The following is a 16,559-nucleotide window of genomic DNA, read 5'->3' on the forward strand; positions in this document are numbered from 1 at the left end:
TACCGTTATGTCAGCCTTGAGAATCAGCAGGTATAGGTAAGTCGAATGGACGTCCAGGCATCTACACACTACGCCTGCGCCAAAATGTTGCTTATATACTCGTTATATTTCCTTTCATAGAGGGAACAATCTATGAGAGATTAGTTCTATCCACATTGTTTATATGAAACAGCGAGCTATTACAATAATGGGCATCCTTCCTCTTTTCTCCAGTCTTCCATCCCGACACTCGGATTCACTTAGCGTCACAACTATAACAGATCGCCAGATCTCTCATCCCTGTGATAGATCTTTACATCCCGGCCATAAGTCTGATCACAAGGGCCCTCGTCGATGGCTTGTGAGTTTTAAATCAAAACCCAATCCAATGATTGCGGGAAAAAAGAAAGCAAACCGGAACCGAATTATTGTTGTGGCTATTCTCGTTATGGTAGTGGGTGGTAGCGTTGTACTGTAAGTGTTCTTCATCCAACAACCAGTGTTCATACTGAATTTTTCTTAGAGTGTGGTTCTCGCTTGTCCTTGCACTGATTGATCGCCTCAAACCTCCAGTGCCATCGAACGGACTACAAAGAATTGTCCAAAAATGGAAAGGACCGGTAGATTCAGTCGCTGCACTAAGCCCCTGGCCAAAAGATTTCAGTCAGGGGATCAAACCTGTCCCCTGTCACTCACACAACGACTACTGGCGTTCAGTCCCTCTATACGAGGCCATTGCAGCCGGCTGCACAGGTGTGGAGGCAGATGTCTGGCTTGATGGCAACAATCTTCTTGTCGGCCACCGCAAACACTCCTTATCATCTGATCGTACATTGAAGAGCCTTTACGTCGACCCATTGGTAAACATACTCTCTAACCTGAACGAGAATTCCTCCACAAATGCATCAATTGGCATCTTCGAACTTGACCCTACGGCAACAGTCACTCTCCTCATTGACATCAAGACAGATGGGAATACAACATGGCCAATCCTGCTCCATCAATTAGCCCCCTTACAATCCGGTGGCTGGTTATCTTGGTGGAACGGTACTAGCAAGACGCTTACTTACGGGCCTATCACTGTTGTCGGAACAGGAAATACGCTGTTTCAGCAGGTAGTTGCCGATCAAATTCGATACGTGTTCTTCGACGCCCCTTTGAAGGAGATTTCACAGAACTATACATACACAACAGAAAACTCCTACTATGCTAGTGTCTCACTGTTTAAAGCGGTTGGAATTGTGTGGCCGTGGGGTCTCACTGATAATCAGGAGCAGACCATACAGAAGATGATCAGCGCGGCTTCAAAGAGAGGCTTAGTCTCTCGGTTCTGGGGTATCCCTTCTTGGCCTGTGAGCCTGCGTATCAATCTCTGGCGGATTTTGGTTGACAGTGGGATCGGCATGTTGAACGTGGACGATGTGGTTCAGGCGACAAGATGGAACTGGAATTGGTGTATTGTTGCCGGGGTGGTGTTGTGTTAATAAGACGCAATTGAGGGGTCGTTTCAGCTCCTATTCCAACAGATAAACCCTTTAACTAGGGTTATATCTGGGGTATAAATAGCTCTGGAACAGTATTGAATTGAATACAGAGACTGATTCTTGGGGAACTCCCATATTCCCCAAGAACTATTTAACATGAGTAGTGATGCGGCAAAGTAGCGCTGATGTGTTGACAGGGATGCACTGAGTATATGTTGGCTTCGCTGTAAGAGATTACGAAAAAACATGTGGAGTAAAATTCAGAGGAGTGAAAAAGAGGAGTGAAAAAGAAACTGTTGTGATATAAGGCTGGTGCAGATCAGGAACCAAGCCGAACCATCAGAATTAATCCCGAAGTATGTATACGAAGATCCAAGTTGATTGGAAATCAACTTGATCTTCTCGTTGTATATATAGCCTCATGTTTCCCTCTGAATAAAATATAATCAATCGTCCTTTGAAATTATAACAGAAACTGAAAGAACAACGTATGTCAACCTCGGTCATAAGCTCAAAAGTTGACTCCAGTCAACAACGACGGCCAAGCTTCAACGAGTTGACGGCTTGAGTACCTGCGCCCGCGCGACCGCGGCCTGTCGCTTTCCGCAGCCTAGACGGACAGAACCACACACAGCTCAGAAGAGTCAGAACCAACATTCGAGCGAGGCCAGAACAATTCCATGATCCTTGGATGAAAATGTGAGCGCTTTTGGTAAAATCGAAGAACGAACAGTCTCCACTGCCTCAATATTAAGACCGTAGATTCAACAGTGAACCAACGTTTCTTAACCGACTCACTTTGACCCATTCACAACACGACTCTAACATTTCTTTCTCGCTGGGTATCTAAAATGATACCAGAATGTCGCTGCAAATAGTTGCGGTAGAACGAAGGCATGGGTTGCCACAGGCTTCACTTAGGATAGGCGTCATGTCCTTCAACGTTTGCTACCTAGCAGAGCACGTACGCGACTGGAGCCGAAAAGGCATATAAATACGTTCTCTCCCCCCATCGATTTATTCTACAATTCCATCACTTGGTTACGCAAAGTCGAGCAGGGCCTGCGTTTGAGGGACCTGATAAGTTCTTCCCTTTGTTTGACCTACTGAATTTTCGCTATACTGACATCTAAAGTTCAATCGTGGACCGATAAGCTAGAATTTGCTTGAGAACAGGATTCCCACCAAATCCACCTTGCTACCCTGCCAGCGATCAAAGCAGCAGCTTTGTGAGGGGGGCAAGCCAAGCGGTACAAGGGTCCATTCACTATGACACTAAACTGGAGAGAAAAGAAAGAAAGAAAAGGGGAGGTCCGTCGAGGATCTCAATACTATCTAACCACCTGACCAATCACAATCCTCCCCTCACGTGATTAGTCACAACAAGAGAAGTCACCTCGTCACAAGGTTTCTGTTAGCGGTCAAAGTATCTATGCGAACACCTGTCCAGCATAGCAGCCGACCAGTCTCGCCCTTGAATACATCGATGCAAAAGAGCGATTTCATACAGGTATGTAGATCCCAGCGTGACCTGTCCGAGACTAGACTGACTTCAAGGACGATGCGAAACGAAAACCCATGCATTCCGTCTAATGCACGCGCAAAGCCATGGAACCCTTTCCCATGTCTTCTTTCAGATCATGTGAGTCATGCACTGCCTCGCCTATCGACAAGCTAATGATGGACAGGAGACCGCTGACAGCGCACCAAAGTGAGTCCGAACCAGCACTCTGCCATAGAGTGCGCCAAAAACCGCAAACCCGCAAAGTTGAACCGACCCAAACCGCACTTGGTTCGGTTTTTGGGGCTAGTTCTAAAACCCACTGCGGTTTGTGGTTTCTTAGGTTCAAACCGCAATGGTTTTTAGGGCCCTAATAGGTTGTCAAACAAGGCAAACTTCAAGCGCTAAATCACGTACTTAGTTTTTCATTGGTTTATATCGATTTCTAGACTACTTTGTAGAGCTATTTTTAAAATTTATGCAATTTTATGCAAATATGGATTTTGTTGGGGCCCCCTATCACCTATGCCAGTGTCAGGACCCTCGACTACTTATGTTGGTACCTGAGGCACGAGTTGGTGCCTCAGGAATCGTGGCAGTATAGTACTGCTCACCGCCCGGAAGCTGGGCCAGCCTGTATTTAGTTCATCCCCGCTGACCCTGGGAAGGGTCAGCGTTCAGTCTCTCCTACAATAGAACCCTATTGTACCACACGTCAGCTGAGGCTTCTACTTCGCTTACCAAGCCAAACCAGAGACTCTGCGTGGTCTCACACTCGTCGCAGGCTACCACGCTAGTTCTAGAGAGGCGTTCTTAACGACCACGTAAAACATCATATACCGATATACTTGCACAATCAAAATACGATAGTTGAAGATGTTGCGGCTATTAGTCAGGTACTTCCTATCTCCTGATTGGTCAATGCTCACTTGCATTCCAAGTATCAGTCAAGCAACACAATATCACTTTAACTTCTTGTTCCTTCCTTTCCTTCTCATCGTTTCAGGGCCACAGCGTGCGCAGCGCGCTTCACCAGTTCATGATATCTCTCGATTCTTCCTCATTGGTGTTTGGTTGGATTCCTGTTCACGTGCTTCTGTCTTGCTTTTGTCGTCTTTCGTGTGCATCCTCTTGCCTTGCAGGGATCATCCTGGCGTTTTCCCATTATATCTCTCAATTACCGTCCATGCTTCATACGTATTGCAAGCCCCATCCCACCCGGTAGGTTAATCGATCTCCATTTTACTCTTCGTATTTCCCTTGCCATGCACAGTAGAATCCGCAGATCAGTGGGTCGTCCTCATAAGTCCACTAGTAGGCAACTCTTTAGGTCGTTTGCCCCGTTTTTCATTGCTGTATGTTTCCCCCGGAGGGCCCCAAAATAGACGTGCTCTTTTCGCACCACCGCCATCTTGGGCCAGCCTTAATTCCTTTTCGCGCGCTCGTACTCGTTGACTGTGGATTTTGCTTTGTCGTTTCCTCCTATTTCTTGCGGCGATATCGTCTGCACTCTTGCCCGTAAATATTCTTCTTAGCCAGTCCATGAGTACTAGTAATCGATCGGGGTTATTAGATGCGGTATCTACAGCCCCATAACTTTTGAATGGTGCCAGTGAGACCAATGGACTAGAGTGTGTTCTGTAGAACAGATATCTTTGTCTGCTTTTGCGGATCACTATTAGTATTATATGCGACCACATAAAATTGATCATACATACGCTAGGTGAGATAATTTTCAGAATGATTGATGGTATTGCCTTAGGGTGTGTGGCCTTCTATGTAACCTTGAACAGAAAGCCGCAGCCCTATTCAATGGTGATACCGATCCAAATGAAGGCCCAACATGTACTCAGCCACGCAGCCTTCAAAGTACAATTTCAAGAGCTAAACCCAGTAGATCCTGAAGAGTAATGAATTTTGAACCTCAAATTGAAGCGAGAAGCAGGAAGCACCCCGCAATTAAATGTTGGACGCGAAGGGGGCATTTTATGAGTGCACATGTGACACTACTAAGACCGAAAAGGTTCGACGCGGCAATAAGCGAGGCTGTGCAGGGTTCAAATCACACAATGATTGGGTACTATGAATTGGGGGCCGTTCCATTCCCCCCTTGACATCAGCTTACATTCCTCTCAGCGTTTCAAGCGGGTACTTTCTCTGTACTCTGTACCTCGTGCTCGGCGTGTCACCGCAGTATACTGTACGAACCAAAGTTGAATTAGGTCATCGATTCACATAGTAACGTAATTCCCGGTCGAGTGGCCATCCCGGTCGAGTGGCCACCTCAAAACACCATACTAAATGAGAAAAATTACAACTTAGTATCTCAACAACCACTTTTTAATTTTAGCTCCTTATTTATTGTTACTTATACATAAGACGTACGTACACTATATGTCAATTTGAAAGAGAGTAGAAGGCTATATTACTATTATTTCGAAAATTACCGAAAATTACATTGCTAAAAACTAGAAATATATATATCTTGATCACTAAGTTATAAAATTCCCCTAAACTCCTTGAAGAGGCTAGATATCACCTAAAAAGTGTTCTGCCATAAGGCAGAATCCTTATATACCACCGCTGTTAAGGTATTAAGTTGTAAATTATCCGATTTAGTATGGTGTTTTGAGGTGGCCACTCGACCGGGATGGCCACTCGGCCGGGAATTACGTTAATGTATTTCACATGCGAGCTGGACACCCAGAACACCATAGTAAATGCGATATATTCTACACTGATATCTCAACAGCCACGGTTTTATTTTGATTTGTTATTTTCCAATAGCCTTTGATGAGGCTTTTTATCATTATATATTAATTTTGAAGAGAATTAAAGCCTACAATGCTGCGGTATCGAAAATTACGTTGCCCGAAGCTAGAGATATATATATCTCAATCTTGAAGGGATAGAAATTCATTAAACTCCTCTAAGAGTCTAGATAGCACCTAAAAAATATTGGTTTATAAGGATAAGTCCCTATAACCTATGGTTGTTGTGGTACTATTTTGTAATTTATCGCATTTACTGTGGTGTTTTGGGGTGTCCAGCTCGCATGTGAAATACTTTACCACTTGGGTATTCCTCATACGCCACTTCACAATAACCAACCACGTGGAGTGCAAAAGGCCTTTTCCGCTGCATACACGCGCAGTCCCCAGACACTATTCTCGACTACCGGACTTGGCTGTTTCCAGTAATACATGTAACATTCCACGCTGCTTCATTTAATTGCGTTTAACATAACCTCACCAGCATAGTGTGTTTGACCAAATGCTCTGCTTTGTGACCCCCCAACACTAAACATTTGTTTGCGGGAAAATAGTAGAGCCTCAGCATTGAACGGCTCTGCATCTTGACCGCGTCTGTAGGCGACCGGTACAGTAAGAAAGAGAATAACCATGAAGGTTGAAACGGGCGGAGGCCTTTTTTTAAACGGTGACTTACCCCTCAGAATCCAGTTCTAGACCCACTCTCTTGCCGTGTTGATCTGCATCACCTGCAGTTCCTATCACTAACGCTCTTGGACACTTTGATTCTTTTGTCCTCGGCCTGGTTCAAAGCAAAAATGGAGTCGCGATCACTCGATGCCAAGCCCTTTCCGAAACCACTCAAATCTTTCCCGAGTCAGGGGTTTGGTGAAACCATCAGCAATTTGTTCTGTGGTTGGGACATAATTGAGCTGTACTGATCCGCTGTCCTGGACCTCTCCCTGCCACTTGCGTTGGATTTCCATATGTTTTGTGCGGGAGTGGTATTGTGGGTTTGAGGGGAGAGCGATGGTACCTTGTTTATCACCGCAGATGATCGTGGCGGTTGTTCCTTGGTTCATATTCAATTCATTGAGAAGTCGTCTCAGCCAGACTGCTTCTTTGGTGGCTTGTGTCTGCCCTAGAAACTCGGCTTCACAGGTTGAGAGGGCAACGACGCCCTGGCGTTTCGATTGCCAACTAATTGCTCCACTTCCAATGTTAAAGAGATACCCAGCTGTTGATCGTCTCGTGTCACGATGTCCTCCTCAATCTGCGTCTGTGAAGCCTTTCAGCGTCTGAAGCTGACCCTTGTACGCGAGTCTAAGGTTCTTGGTTCCCTTGAGGTACCGTAGGATACGTCGGGCGAGTTTTATGTGCTAGGGCCCAGGATTTGCTAGAGATCTACTCGCCATAGAAACTGCGTATGCGATGTCCCCTCTGGTTCCAAGCATAATATACATCAGAGATCCGACAATGCTTTGGTAAGAGGTCCTTTGATCCGGGGAGCACGTGTAGTCTGGACTATTTTCTAGGAGCGGTGAAGTTTACAGACCCTTGGAGAGCCGTCCGTCATGTGATAGGGCTGTTCGACGTAGATCTCGTGGTCAATATTTCCGTACAAGAATGCGGTTTTGACATCCGTTTATTCGATCTCCAAGTCCAGGTAGCGGAGACGGTGCCACGCTGGACAGCGGCATCGCTGGACCTGTCTTGCCAGTCGAAATCGCAGACCCGGTCCTCTACGAACTTTGGGTCAGTGAAACCTCTAGTCAAGGGTCGACTGTACCGTTTTTGATATTGGTCTAGGACTATCTAACATACCGAAAGGTCTATATACTAAGACTGCCAAGCAACAGGGACCATCAACAGAAGAGAAACTGGACCAACAGGAGCAAGCCTTATCACCCGATTAACTGCACCAGATATCACATTAGTTCCTTTATAATCAACCCCCCCTTTCCCTATTCACTTTTATTTCCAATCTAAAGTCGTCCCTGACGTCGCTAGGTATTTCCATCGCGAAAAGATGCTTCTCCTATTTCTTTACCCCGCAGCCGCGATCCTCATATTTGCTGCCCCAATTGATGCCACATGTTACAATCCCGACCGGACAGTCGCGTCCAACGCGGTACCTTGTAGCAGCGATAATGCCACTTTTTGCTGTGCGACGGGCGCAATTTGTCTCAGCACTGGATACTGCCTCGGTGCGACCACCCAACCATTTACGTTGTATCGCGGTTCCTGCACGGATTCTGGGTGGGGAAGTTTCTGCGCTTATTATTGCGGTCGGTTTATATCTACCTCTAGACTGATTCGCAAATTTGACTGACTGACACTGCACAGTAAATCACCAGACCGGCTCCAACGCCCCGATTGTCAGCATGGGGCTGAATAACGACAACCGCGCAACTTACTGCTGCGGCTATCAAAGCGAAAATAATAACGCTACTAGATGCTCCAATGGAGATGCGCCCTTTGTATTGGATGATGGAGATATGATATTCGGTCGGGCCGCGCTGGTTAATGTTACCGCCAGTGGGTTCGACCCGTCCACAACAAAAACCACCAATACTACGGGGGGAAACGAAGGAAACGGAGAAACCCCTTCACGTAATAGCACTGCAGTAATTGGCGTCGGCGTCGGCGTCGGCGTTCCACTGGGCGTTTTGGTGCTGTGTGGTGTGGCCTGGGCCCTCACTGAGCGACGACGAAGTAGGCGACGCCAACCGACCATGACTGGGGCTGAGCAAGCGACTGAACAGGCTTATCGACCTCCGCAACGAAAGTCTGGCCCGACAGAATTGTATCAGCCGACGAAGACGAACTCGGATACTTTGATTCATGGGTCCCCTCTCGTGGAGATTATGGGGTCTGAAGCGCGACGGGATTGACCTGGGCTCTGGCCGTAGAGCGACGTTCTTTCAGAGAACTCAAATTTACTTCTATGTTCATGGTAGACATGGAGATCAATAAAGATGTGAGTAACTGAAAAACAACTCTTTCTTGGCAAAAACGTTTTATTGAAATATCTAGCCAATCAGAGGTCTCATGGCCTCGTGAATTAGTTCATCGTAATCTGTCGGAACTTGCTGTCTTCCGTAACTTGCTCAGCCAATGAGGGCATTGAAATCTCTGTCTTTTATTACTTGCTATTTCTTGCTATTTATGCTATGCTCATCCTTAGTAATCCGCTCATTCGGAGTTACTATAATTCCGGTTCTCAATCCGTATTCATGAATGCAGCACTGACACACCCCCTTAGCAAGCGTAGTGTCGCTGGCTTGCTGCCACTGGGAATAGCTTCATGAATCAGCGAGTTCTCTAATTGGCCCGTCAACCTCTCCCTGGCGTCTTTCCAGCATCCACTAAGTGGCTGATGTCCACCAAGTGAAGCATTTTCACAAAACGCTCGTGCTGCTGTCTTGGTAGCAATTTTGTGAGGCCGTCGGCTACCATTCTGGTAGTAGGCACCTATCGGATCGAAATCCGGCCTTTCTGCACTTCCTATCTTAGCCATAGGTGGTGAATGTCTATATGACGAAGCTTGGTGTCGAAGCTAGCATCCTGAGACGTGAGCAAGTTGATCGCTCTCTTATTGTCGTATTCAATGCTAATAACGTGAGAAGGATCGAAACCAATATGCCGCAATAGTCGTCTCCACCATTGAAGGTGCTTACTAGCTTCTGAGAGCCCAAGAAGCTCTGCTTCCGTTGTTAATGTAGTTACCGTCCGTTGTTTGGTGGCCTTCTAGTCCATAGGTGACCTCGGCAAGGACCGGGTCCGGTCCCAACTTTGAGAACCGGGACCGGACCATGCGGTCTTTGGTTTTTTTTTCAAAGTAGTCAGGACCGCACCACGGTCCCCCGTGGTCCTTTGCGGTCCCCTATGCGGTCCCCCGCAATTTCATAATTATGCCAAGACCTTCCTTGTTTGGCCGTATAAACTGATTATTCAGCCACGTTTTTTACTGTTATTTAACACTGTTTTGGTATCTACACAAATTTTGATAATGAATCAGGTCTAACAATCAATAAAATAGTTGAAACTACCTTGTATCTGATTTCATAAAGCTTGGTATTAAGTTAATTACCAATGAACTTTCAATTTCGGACTATTGTGGTTGACATTTTAGAATTTACTTCTGATCATACAAAGATATATATATTTTCTATATAGGAGCACTTGTACGCTTAGGAAGAGTTATAACTATTAATATCCCTAGCCTAGATTTCTAACGGCCGTCAGAATTTAAGCCTATCTATTGCCTAGAAACTATTGATATTCCTACTAGATATCTAATAGCTATTATCATTTAGGCCGATTAATACGCGTTAGATATAGATTATTTATAGGATCTAGACCTTGACATTTCCCATGGGACTAGCGAAAATCTAGTCCCATAGGAATTCCTACAGAGGTCTAGTCCCGTGGACCCACTCCCATGGGAGTAAAAAAAAAATTTGGTCCCGCCATAGGAATTCCCGTGGGACTCCCATAGGACTAAAAAAATTTCCTATCTATACATTATTTTCATAATAATAATGGATAAATCGCTGAGTTATCATGATAGAATACGGTAATTTAAAGGTGTTTCAGCGAGTATCCAAACCAACCAAGTATTCATTATTTTTGATATATTCCGACCATAATTTTGTGATTATTTAGTATAGCTTCAGTATCATTTAATATAAACATTCGTCACCTTGATCCTATTTTTTTCACACTTTCTAACTTACCTCAGAAAGTGAGGGCTGACATAGAGATATCATACCTAGTAACCTTCAATTTAAATCAGAAAGCGAAGCTTTTATAAGCATCTAGTACACCTATTCCAATATCAATATTCGTTATCTAACTATCCTTAATACTAATCTATCACATTTTCTAACGTATCTTAGAAAGTGAGGGCTAAAACAGAGACATCCATATGAAAGAAACTTCAATTTAAATCAGAAAGTGAAGCTTTTCTAAGCATCAAGTAAACCTACTCTAATATCATTATATCACTAACGATATAAATTGGCTAATACAACACTTATTCTAATTCTCTCTTCTTTATAATTCAATAGGAGCTACTAGGCGGCAAGACTCTAGTCAACCGCACCGGCGGCTCGGAGCCGCCGGCTCCTAGCCGATCTCTAGAATAACGAGGATCATATTTTCCGCAAGGTCAAGCTCCGTGTTGATAAGGTCCAAGGCAAGAACTACTTGACCAACTTCTATAATCTACTACAAAATCGTCGTTAGGGTCAAGTTTATCGCACTATTAACACATTGTCTTTAATATTATCACTGTTTTATTGCACACCACACTGCAACCAACTTAAATAAACTTCTTTTGTGGATACTATATATATACATATTTTTGTGTAGAGACTATACTAAAGACATAAATCGACTAACATCCCGTACCTAGACTTTCTGACGTCCGTCAGAAAGTAAGCTTATAGAGGTTAATAACCTCACAAGTGCTAGATTAGAAGGTATATATACGAAGTCCTCCCCCTTTTCAAACCTTATCTTCTATTTTCCCCACCCTTATCACTACTATACGTGACGTCCGTTAGAATTTAAGGCTCTTTCTACCCACCTACCTTTGATACCTCTTAGTCTACCTTTTTGACGTCCGTCAGAATTTAAGGCTATTTCCTACCTACCCACCATTAGTATCCTCTTAGCCTATATTTCTGACGGACGTCAGAAATTAAGGCTATTTCCTACCTATCTACCTTTGATATCCCTCAGCCTATATCTTTGACGGCCGTCAGAATTCAAGGCTTTTTATGAATCATCACTAACACCGTCATAGTATCCTTACTACTAACACCATCGCCGTTCTATTATTTGACCACTAGAATCACCCTTCTTACATCTCCCCGCGTTATACACTATCATAGCTTCAACCCGCCGCTCCAAGCTAGTTAGTAACATCAACTATGCTCCTGATTTCATCACGGCTATCGAGAATTCAGCCTCAAAGCTTGCTAGTTGTTATGGTTTCCTAACTATAGCCTCTCTGCACAAAATCTATAGCCTCGACCCAAACTTCAAACACTCTCGCGATATCATCGATCAATTCGCCGCTAATCGTGCCAACTCCTTTAATCATCCAAATCTCTCCGCTGGCTAGAAGCAGATCCGCTTCTCTATTATCAAACACGCCTTTGATAATGCCCTAAAATAGAGTCCTACTCTCGCTGACTCTCAGCGCCCCACGGTTAGAAAGCATAATGTCGATACGTCCTGCCTCTTCGAGATTCGCACACTTTGGTGGATTGTTCGATTGATACGCACCCGCAACACCAATATATTCAAGGCATCCTAGGTCACTAAATCCCCCTTCTCGTTTGACGCCAAAGAGGTTCTATATACATAAAAGACTCTTATTTTCTTTGCAAACAACATCAAGAAGAACAAGAATTACATTAACACGGTACCCTAGTCTTCGCAATCAGCCGTGCCCAAACTTCAGACTAGCACGACTTCCACCGTAGCTACTATAGCTACTACATCAAGTGTGGAGAACGCTATTGTCCTTAATAGCATTCAAATAGATCCTGTTAACACCGAAGACACCTTTCCACTAGATATCGACCTCCTCGATATAACCCTTTTCGACAGCGCCCCTTACCTATCCCTACTCACTGGTATTACCTATGTATTAGCTCACCCCACAACAAGCTTATTGGCTCGAGCCCCACTTATCCCCGCTAACCATGACAGCCTTATTCACGCCCTCACCAAGGGGAAATAGGCACAGAAATATATTCTTTACTAGGCTCCCTCTACCAAGACTTCCTAGGTATCGGACCTCCTAGCTAATCTAAAAACCCCTTCCGCCAACAAGCTAATCTCGTCGAGCGAAGCACTAGCCGAAATTGCCAATAAAAACGCCGAGAAGCACACTTACCGGGACCGGCAGCTAAAGACCAGTCATAACGATCGCCCCCTATAGATCCCAGATCTACCCGAGTAGGTCTATTAACAACGCTCAAGTCTTACCGTCTCTACTACCCCGCGAAGCTTCACGGATAGTCTCGCCTATGCCTATATCTCGATTAATTCCAATAGTGATAGCTTTATCGCCCCCCCGAACACGTATAGAGTGCCTCCTACGACTCTTATGCCTTGGCAAGTCACGGCTACATCGTGGATGCTTGACTAGGAAGCAAGTCCAGTGGCCGGTGGTATCCTAGCGGATATATGCGGCTTAGGCAAAACACTTATAGCCTTATCTCTCGTGTGGTAGGCCTCCCAATACCAAATCGCATAGGCCGATCCGGCTCCGTTCCGACCCACTCTGATCCTAGTGCCGTCCTCGTTAATCGACACATAGGCGAACGAAATCCAAGCTCACTTCGGTAATGCGTTTACCCTCTAGGTGTTTCACGGTTTTACTAGCCGTACAGGCGATACTATACGCAAAAAGCAGACGCTGAATACCCTTACTCGTCTCCGCGAAGAGCTCGCCTTGATAGATACCAATGATTCCGCTACTAGCCGCACTATCATCCTTAGTTCATACACCATATAGGCCAAACGCACACTTGTGGAGGTACTTCCGGATAGCACCACGAAACCCACTCCAAAGCGAGTCAATCAGGATCACAATAAGGATACCGCGGTGCTAGACCACGACTACTAGAATAAGGATGACTTAGACATTGCAGATAAAGATAACGACCAAGTGCCTAGTTCTCTACCTAGCTCTCTACTAGGGACTCCACCTATGATGTCTGCCTGCCAAGAAGCAGTTGAAGTTCTTGCCGTCCTACAGGATAACGACACCTCCGGTTTATCAGATCCCGAGGCTGCTCTCGAAAAGTCTTAGAAGAAGAAGGTCCGCCGTTAGTTCCAGCCACTATTGAATTTCCACTTTGAACGCGTGATCTGCGATAAAGGACACCGTGTGAAAACTATCTCTTCCCGCTAGCATCGGAGCGTGTCTGCCTTATAGCGCAATACTATCTGGTTTCTTACGGCAACTCCAATGTAGAATAAGCCGCTAGATATCGCAGGATACCTTAGCCTTCTCTGGAAGGAGGAGTGGGCCAGTATCAAAGAAACCCCGGCGAAGCTTCCACCTACGGCTCCACCCAACCACTACGACGACCTTCTTTCCTAGTATCGCCTATAGTCTTAGGAGAAAGAGGTTCTAGCCTTAGCGGCCCAGCGACCATACTATCTCCTAAGCCCGAAAGGACTAGTGTCAATTGCTACGAAGTCCTACCTCACCCCGACCGAGGGATATTGGGTTCTCCCAATTATCCTTCGTCTTAGTTGCCTTCGCAGGGAGATAGGCGAATAGATGATCGGTGCTAACGGAGCTACCTTACATATTAGATCCGAGATTCCCGAGCTTACCGTACAGACGGTAGAGCTAAGATACACCGCGTAGGCGCAACGTAACCACAATAAGATCTATCATCTATTACATAAGCGCCTTAAGAGTTTTCAACCCGAAGACAGCAATCCGGAGTCTCAGGATTCGGGCCAGTCGATAGATTGGGCGATCTTCCGCCGTCTATATCACCTCAGCGTTTCTCCCAAGCTAGAGCTATTTCTACGCAATAACCCTACTAACGCGCTATCGGCTGACATTTCTACCTATGTTTCGACGGGTGCCGACCATGGTTTTGGAGTGTTCTAGGAACGCACAAGTGAAGATCGCAGTGCTCGAGTGCCGACTAGTCGTGCCGCCTAGGCCATCTACCTCGCGCACGAGAGCCCACGTCTACGCTATCTATTACACCTTCTTGCCACCGAGGGTGCATTCAATCTAGTGGGAGATCGCCCCCGCTTCTTAGTGTTTTGCAACTAGCCTATGACAATATGGCTTATATCAATGTTCCTTAACGCACTTTCGCTCGACTTTGTGGAGATCCGCGTAGGTATGCCCACTGAACTACGCACGGCCGCTATAACCCGCTTTATAGAAGCCGCCTCGACGGCCCAAGTCCTCCTAACGACGTACAATTATAGGTCAACTAGCCTAAATATACATCACAAATACAGCCGAGTTGTTCTATTTAAGCCCGCGCTTAACTACAATTCCCTTTTTCAGACTATTAGGCGCGTTCATCGCCTTAGACAGTCTACCCCCTAGACTACCTAGCTACTATTCCAAGACCACACTATCCAGAGGTGGATCGAAGCAAACTATACTAAGAAGGTTCTTCCTCAAATTGCGGCCCAATTCCGGGATAGTCTAGCGGTATACGTTGAGACACTCCACAATGCGATCTATCACAAAACCCAAAGTCCCCCTAGTTAGTGGGTATCGCCACAGCCTAAGGAAAATTCGGCCGACGAAGACAGCAATCCCGCTCCCCTCGACCAAGCAACATAGGCTAGTCAGCTTGAAGCTGAACTACTAAACGTCCCCCGGCTATCTAAGATACTTCTTCGTGATATACTAGGCGTCGCTCCAAGCTATGCTGCGCGAACCGAGTTCGAGGACTATCACAACCTAGGACTAGTGCATTTCACCGACCGCCAGTGTTTTGACACTAACTACACAGAGGTTAATAGTGTCTCCCCGCGGGTGCCGATCCACTCGTCTAAAGCTTCCCGAACCTCAACCGAGTCTACTACGCCAAGCACTAGGGGCAAGAAGCGTGCTTTTCCTACAGATGGCGCTATAGAGGGCGCTAAAGCTAACAGTCTATGCACCTAGTCACCCAATATATCAAAAGACTATGACCTATCGACCCGCAAGGCTAACTTTGGTGGAGATAGGGCCTCTGATAATTGGCTTATCTCCTATTCTTCGTTCGAGAAGCTCGTCCTCTCCGATCTAGGCTCGGACTACGACCGGTCCTCTTTTGAAGATTCCCACGATACAGATTCTTGCACAGAAGACTCGCTTGATTTCTTCTTCTAGGAAATAACTAATAGGTGCTGCGGAAAAACTAGTCTAAAATGATATAAACTACCAAAAAAAATTGAAAAACAAGGGGCCACTGGCTCGAACATAACTATTTCCCTTTAATTGTAGAAGGCACCTTGTATTCTAATCTAAGTCTAAAAATCAAAATATATAACTTGCTATTTGTAGCCTCTATTTCTGAGGTAAGTCAGAAAGTGAGGAAGTTGGAAGGGTAGTGTAATGTATGTAGTAGTCTCACCACCACGATATATATATATCCAAGGTGGGATTTTGACTTTCTTCAGAATCCAAGGCCTTTTTTATTCTGCCTAATAGAGTAATAGAGATATCTATATCCGACTATTCTACAACTCACTACTAGCTTTTATATACAGCCCTAGATAGCGGCTTACGGTTGGTTATAAGATCTAGTACTTAAAACATTGATTTTAAACTCTGTGGTGTTATGGTTAGCGGATAATTAGACTGTAAAAATTTCCTATAGGACTAACAGGAGTTCTATGGGAATTCCCACGGGACTAATAGGAATTCCCACGGGACTAATAGGAAATCCTATCCAATCTACCAATTAGACTGTCGTCTACTATAGGGTAGTTACTTATTGTATAATAGATCTAAACACTTCTCTTAGTCCGAGACTATACCCCTGTCGCATCTTCTACGGTCGCATACTACGATTTCTACTTGGTAAGATAATCCTTCACGTTCTTACATTCACGCCAATATATCTGAATTAAGTCAGTCTTCTAATACTAGCCCTTTCTCGCAGCTCCTAAGCGATACGCCTAATCTTACCTTACTCTTTTCAGATGACCAATCCCTTGTATACGAACCCTTTGATAGCCAGCGAACTTCTACCTCTTTACCTAGGTCTCAATTTATTACCCCTATTTCCGCTCCTCTCGCTCTCGAGCGTAGCGGGCCTCCGAACAAGCAATTCTGGGTGATCCGAA

The 16,559-nt window shown here is 45.3% G+C and overlaps 2 protein-coding genes across 2 annotated transcripts; both read left to right on the forward strand.

Annotated features, from left to right (window-relative positions):
• Window positions 1-187: 187 nt before the first annotated feature.
• On the forward strand, window positions 188-1,451 carry N7508_006288 (phosphatidylinositol-specific phospholipase C/glycerophosphodiester phosphodiesterase family protein; the record flags this gene model as incomplete). Its single annotated transcript, XM_058464354.1, has 2 exons — window positions 188-453; window positions 503-1,451. Coding segments are annotated over 2 exons (1,215 nt in total), but the record flags the coding sequence as incomplete, so codon positions are not given.
• A 6,647-nt stretch (window positions 1,452-8,098) lies between these two features.
• N7508_006289 (uncharacterized protein) lies at window positions 8,099-8,608 on the forward strand (the record flags this gene model as incomplete). The annotated part of the gene is made up of 1 exon (XM_058464355.1): window positions 8,099-8,608. One exon carries the CDS (start codon window positions 8,099-8,101, stop codon window positions 8,606-8,608), a length of 510 nt encoding a protein of 169 aa, XP_058318208.1.
• Between the last annotated feature and the right edge of the window lie 7,951 nt (window positions 8,609-16,559).

The sequence above is a fragment of the Penicillium antarcticum genome (assembly GCF_028974205.1).
Source record: "Penicillium antarcticum strain IBT 31339 chromosome Unknown utg000006l_segment0_segment0, whole genome shotgun sequence".
Taxonomy (NCBI): Eukaryota; Fungi; Ascomycota; class Eurotiomycetes; order Eurotiales; family Aspergillaceae; genus Penicillium; species Penicillium antarcticum.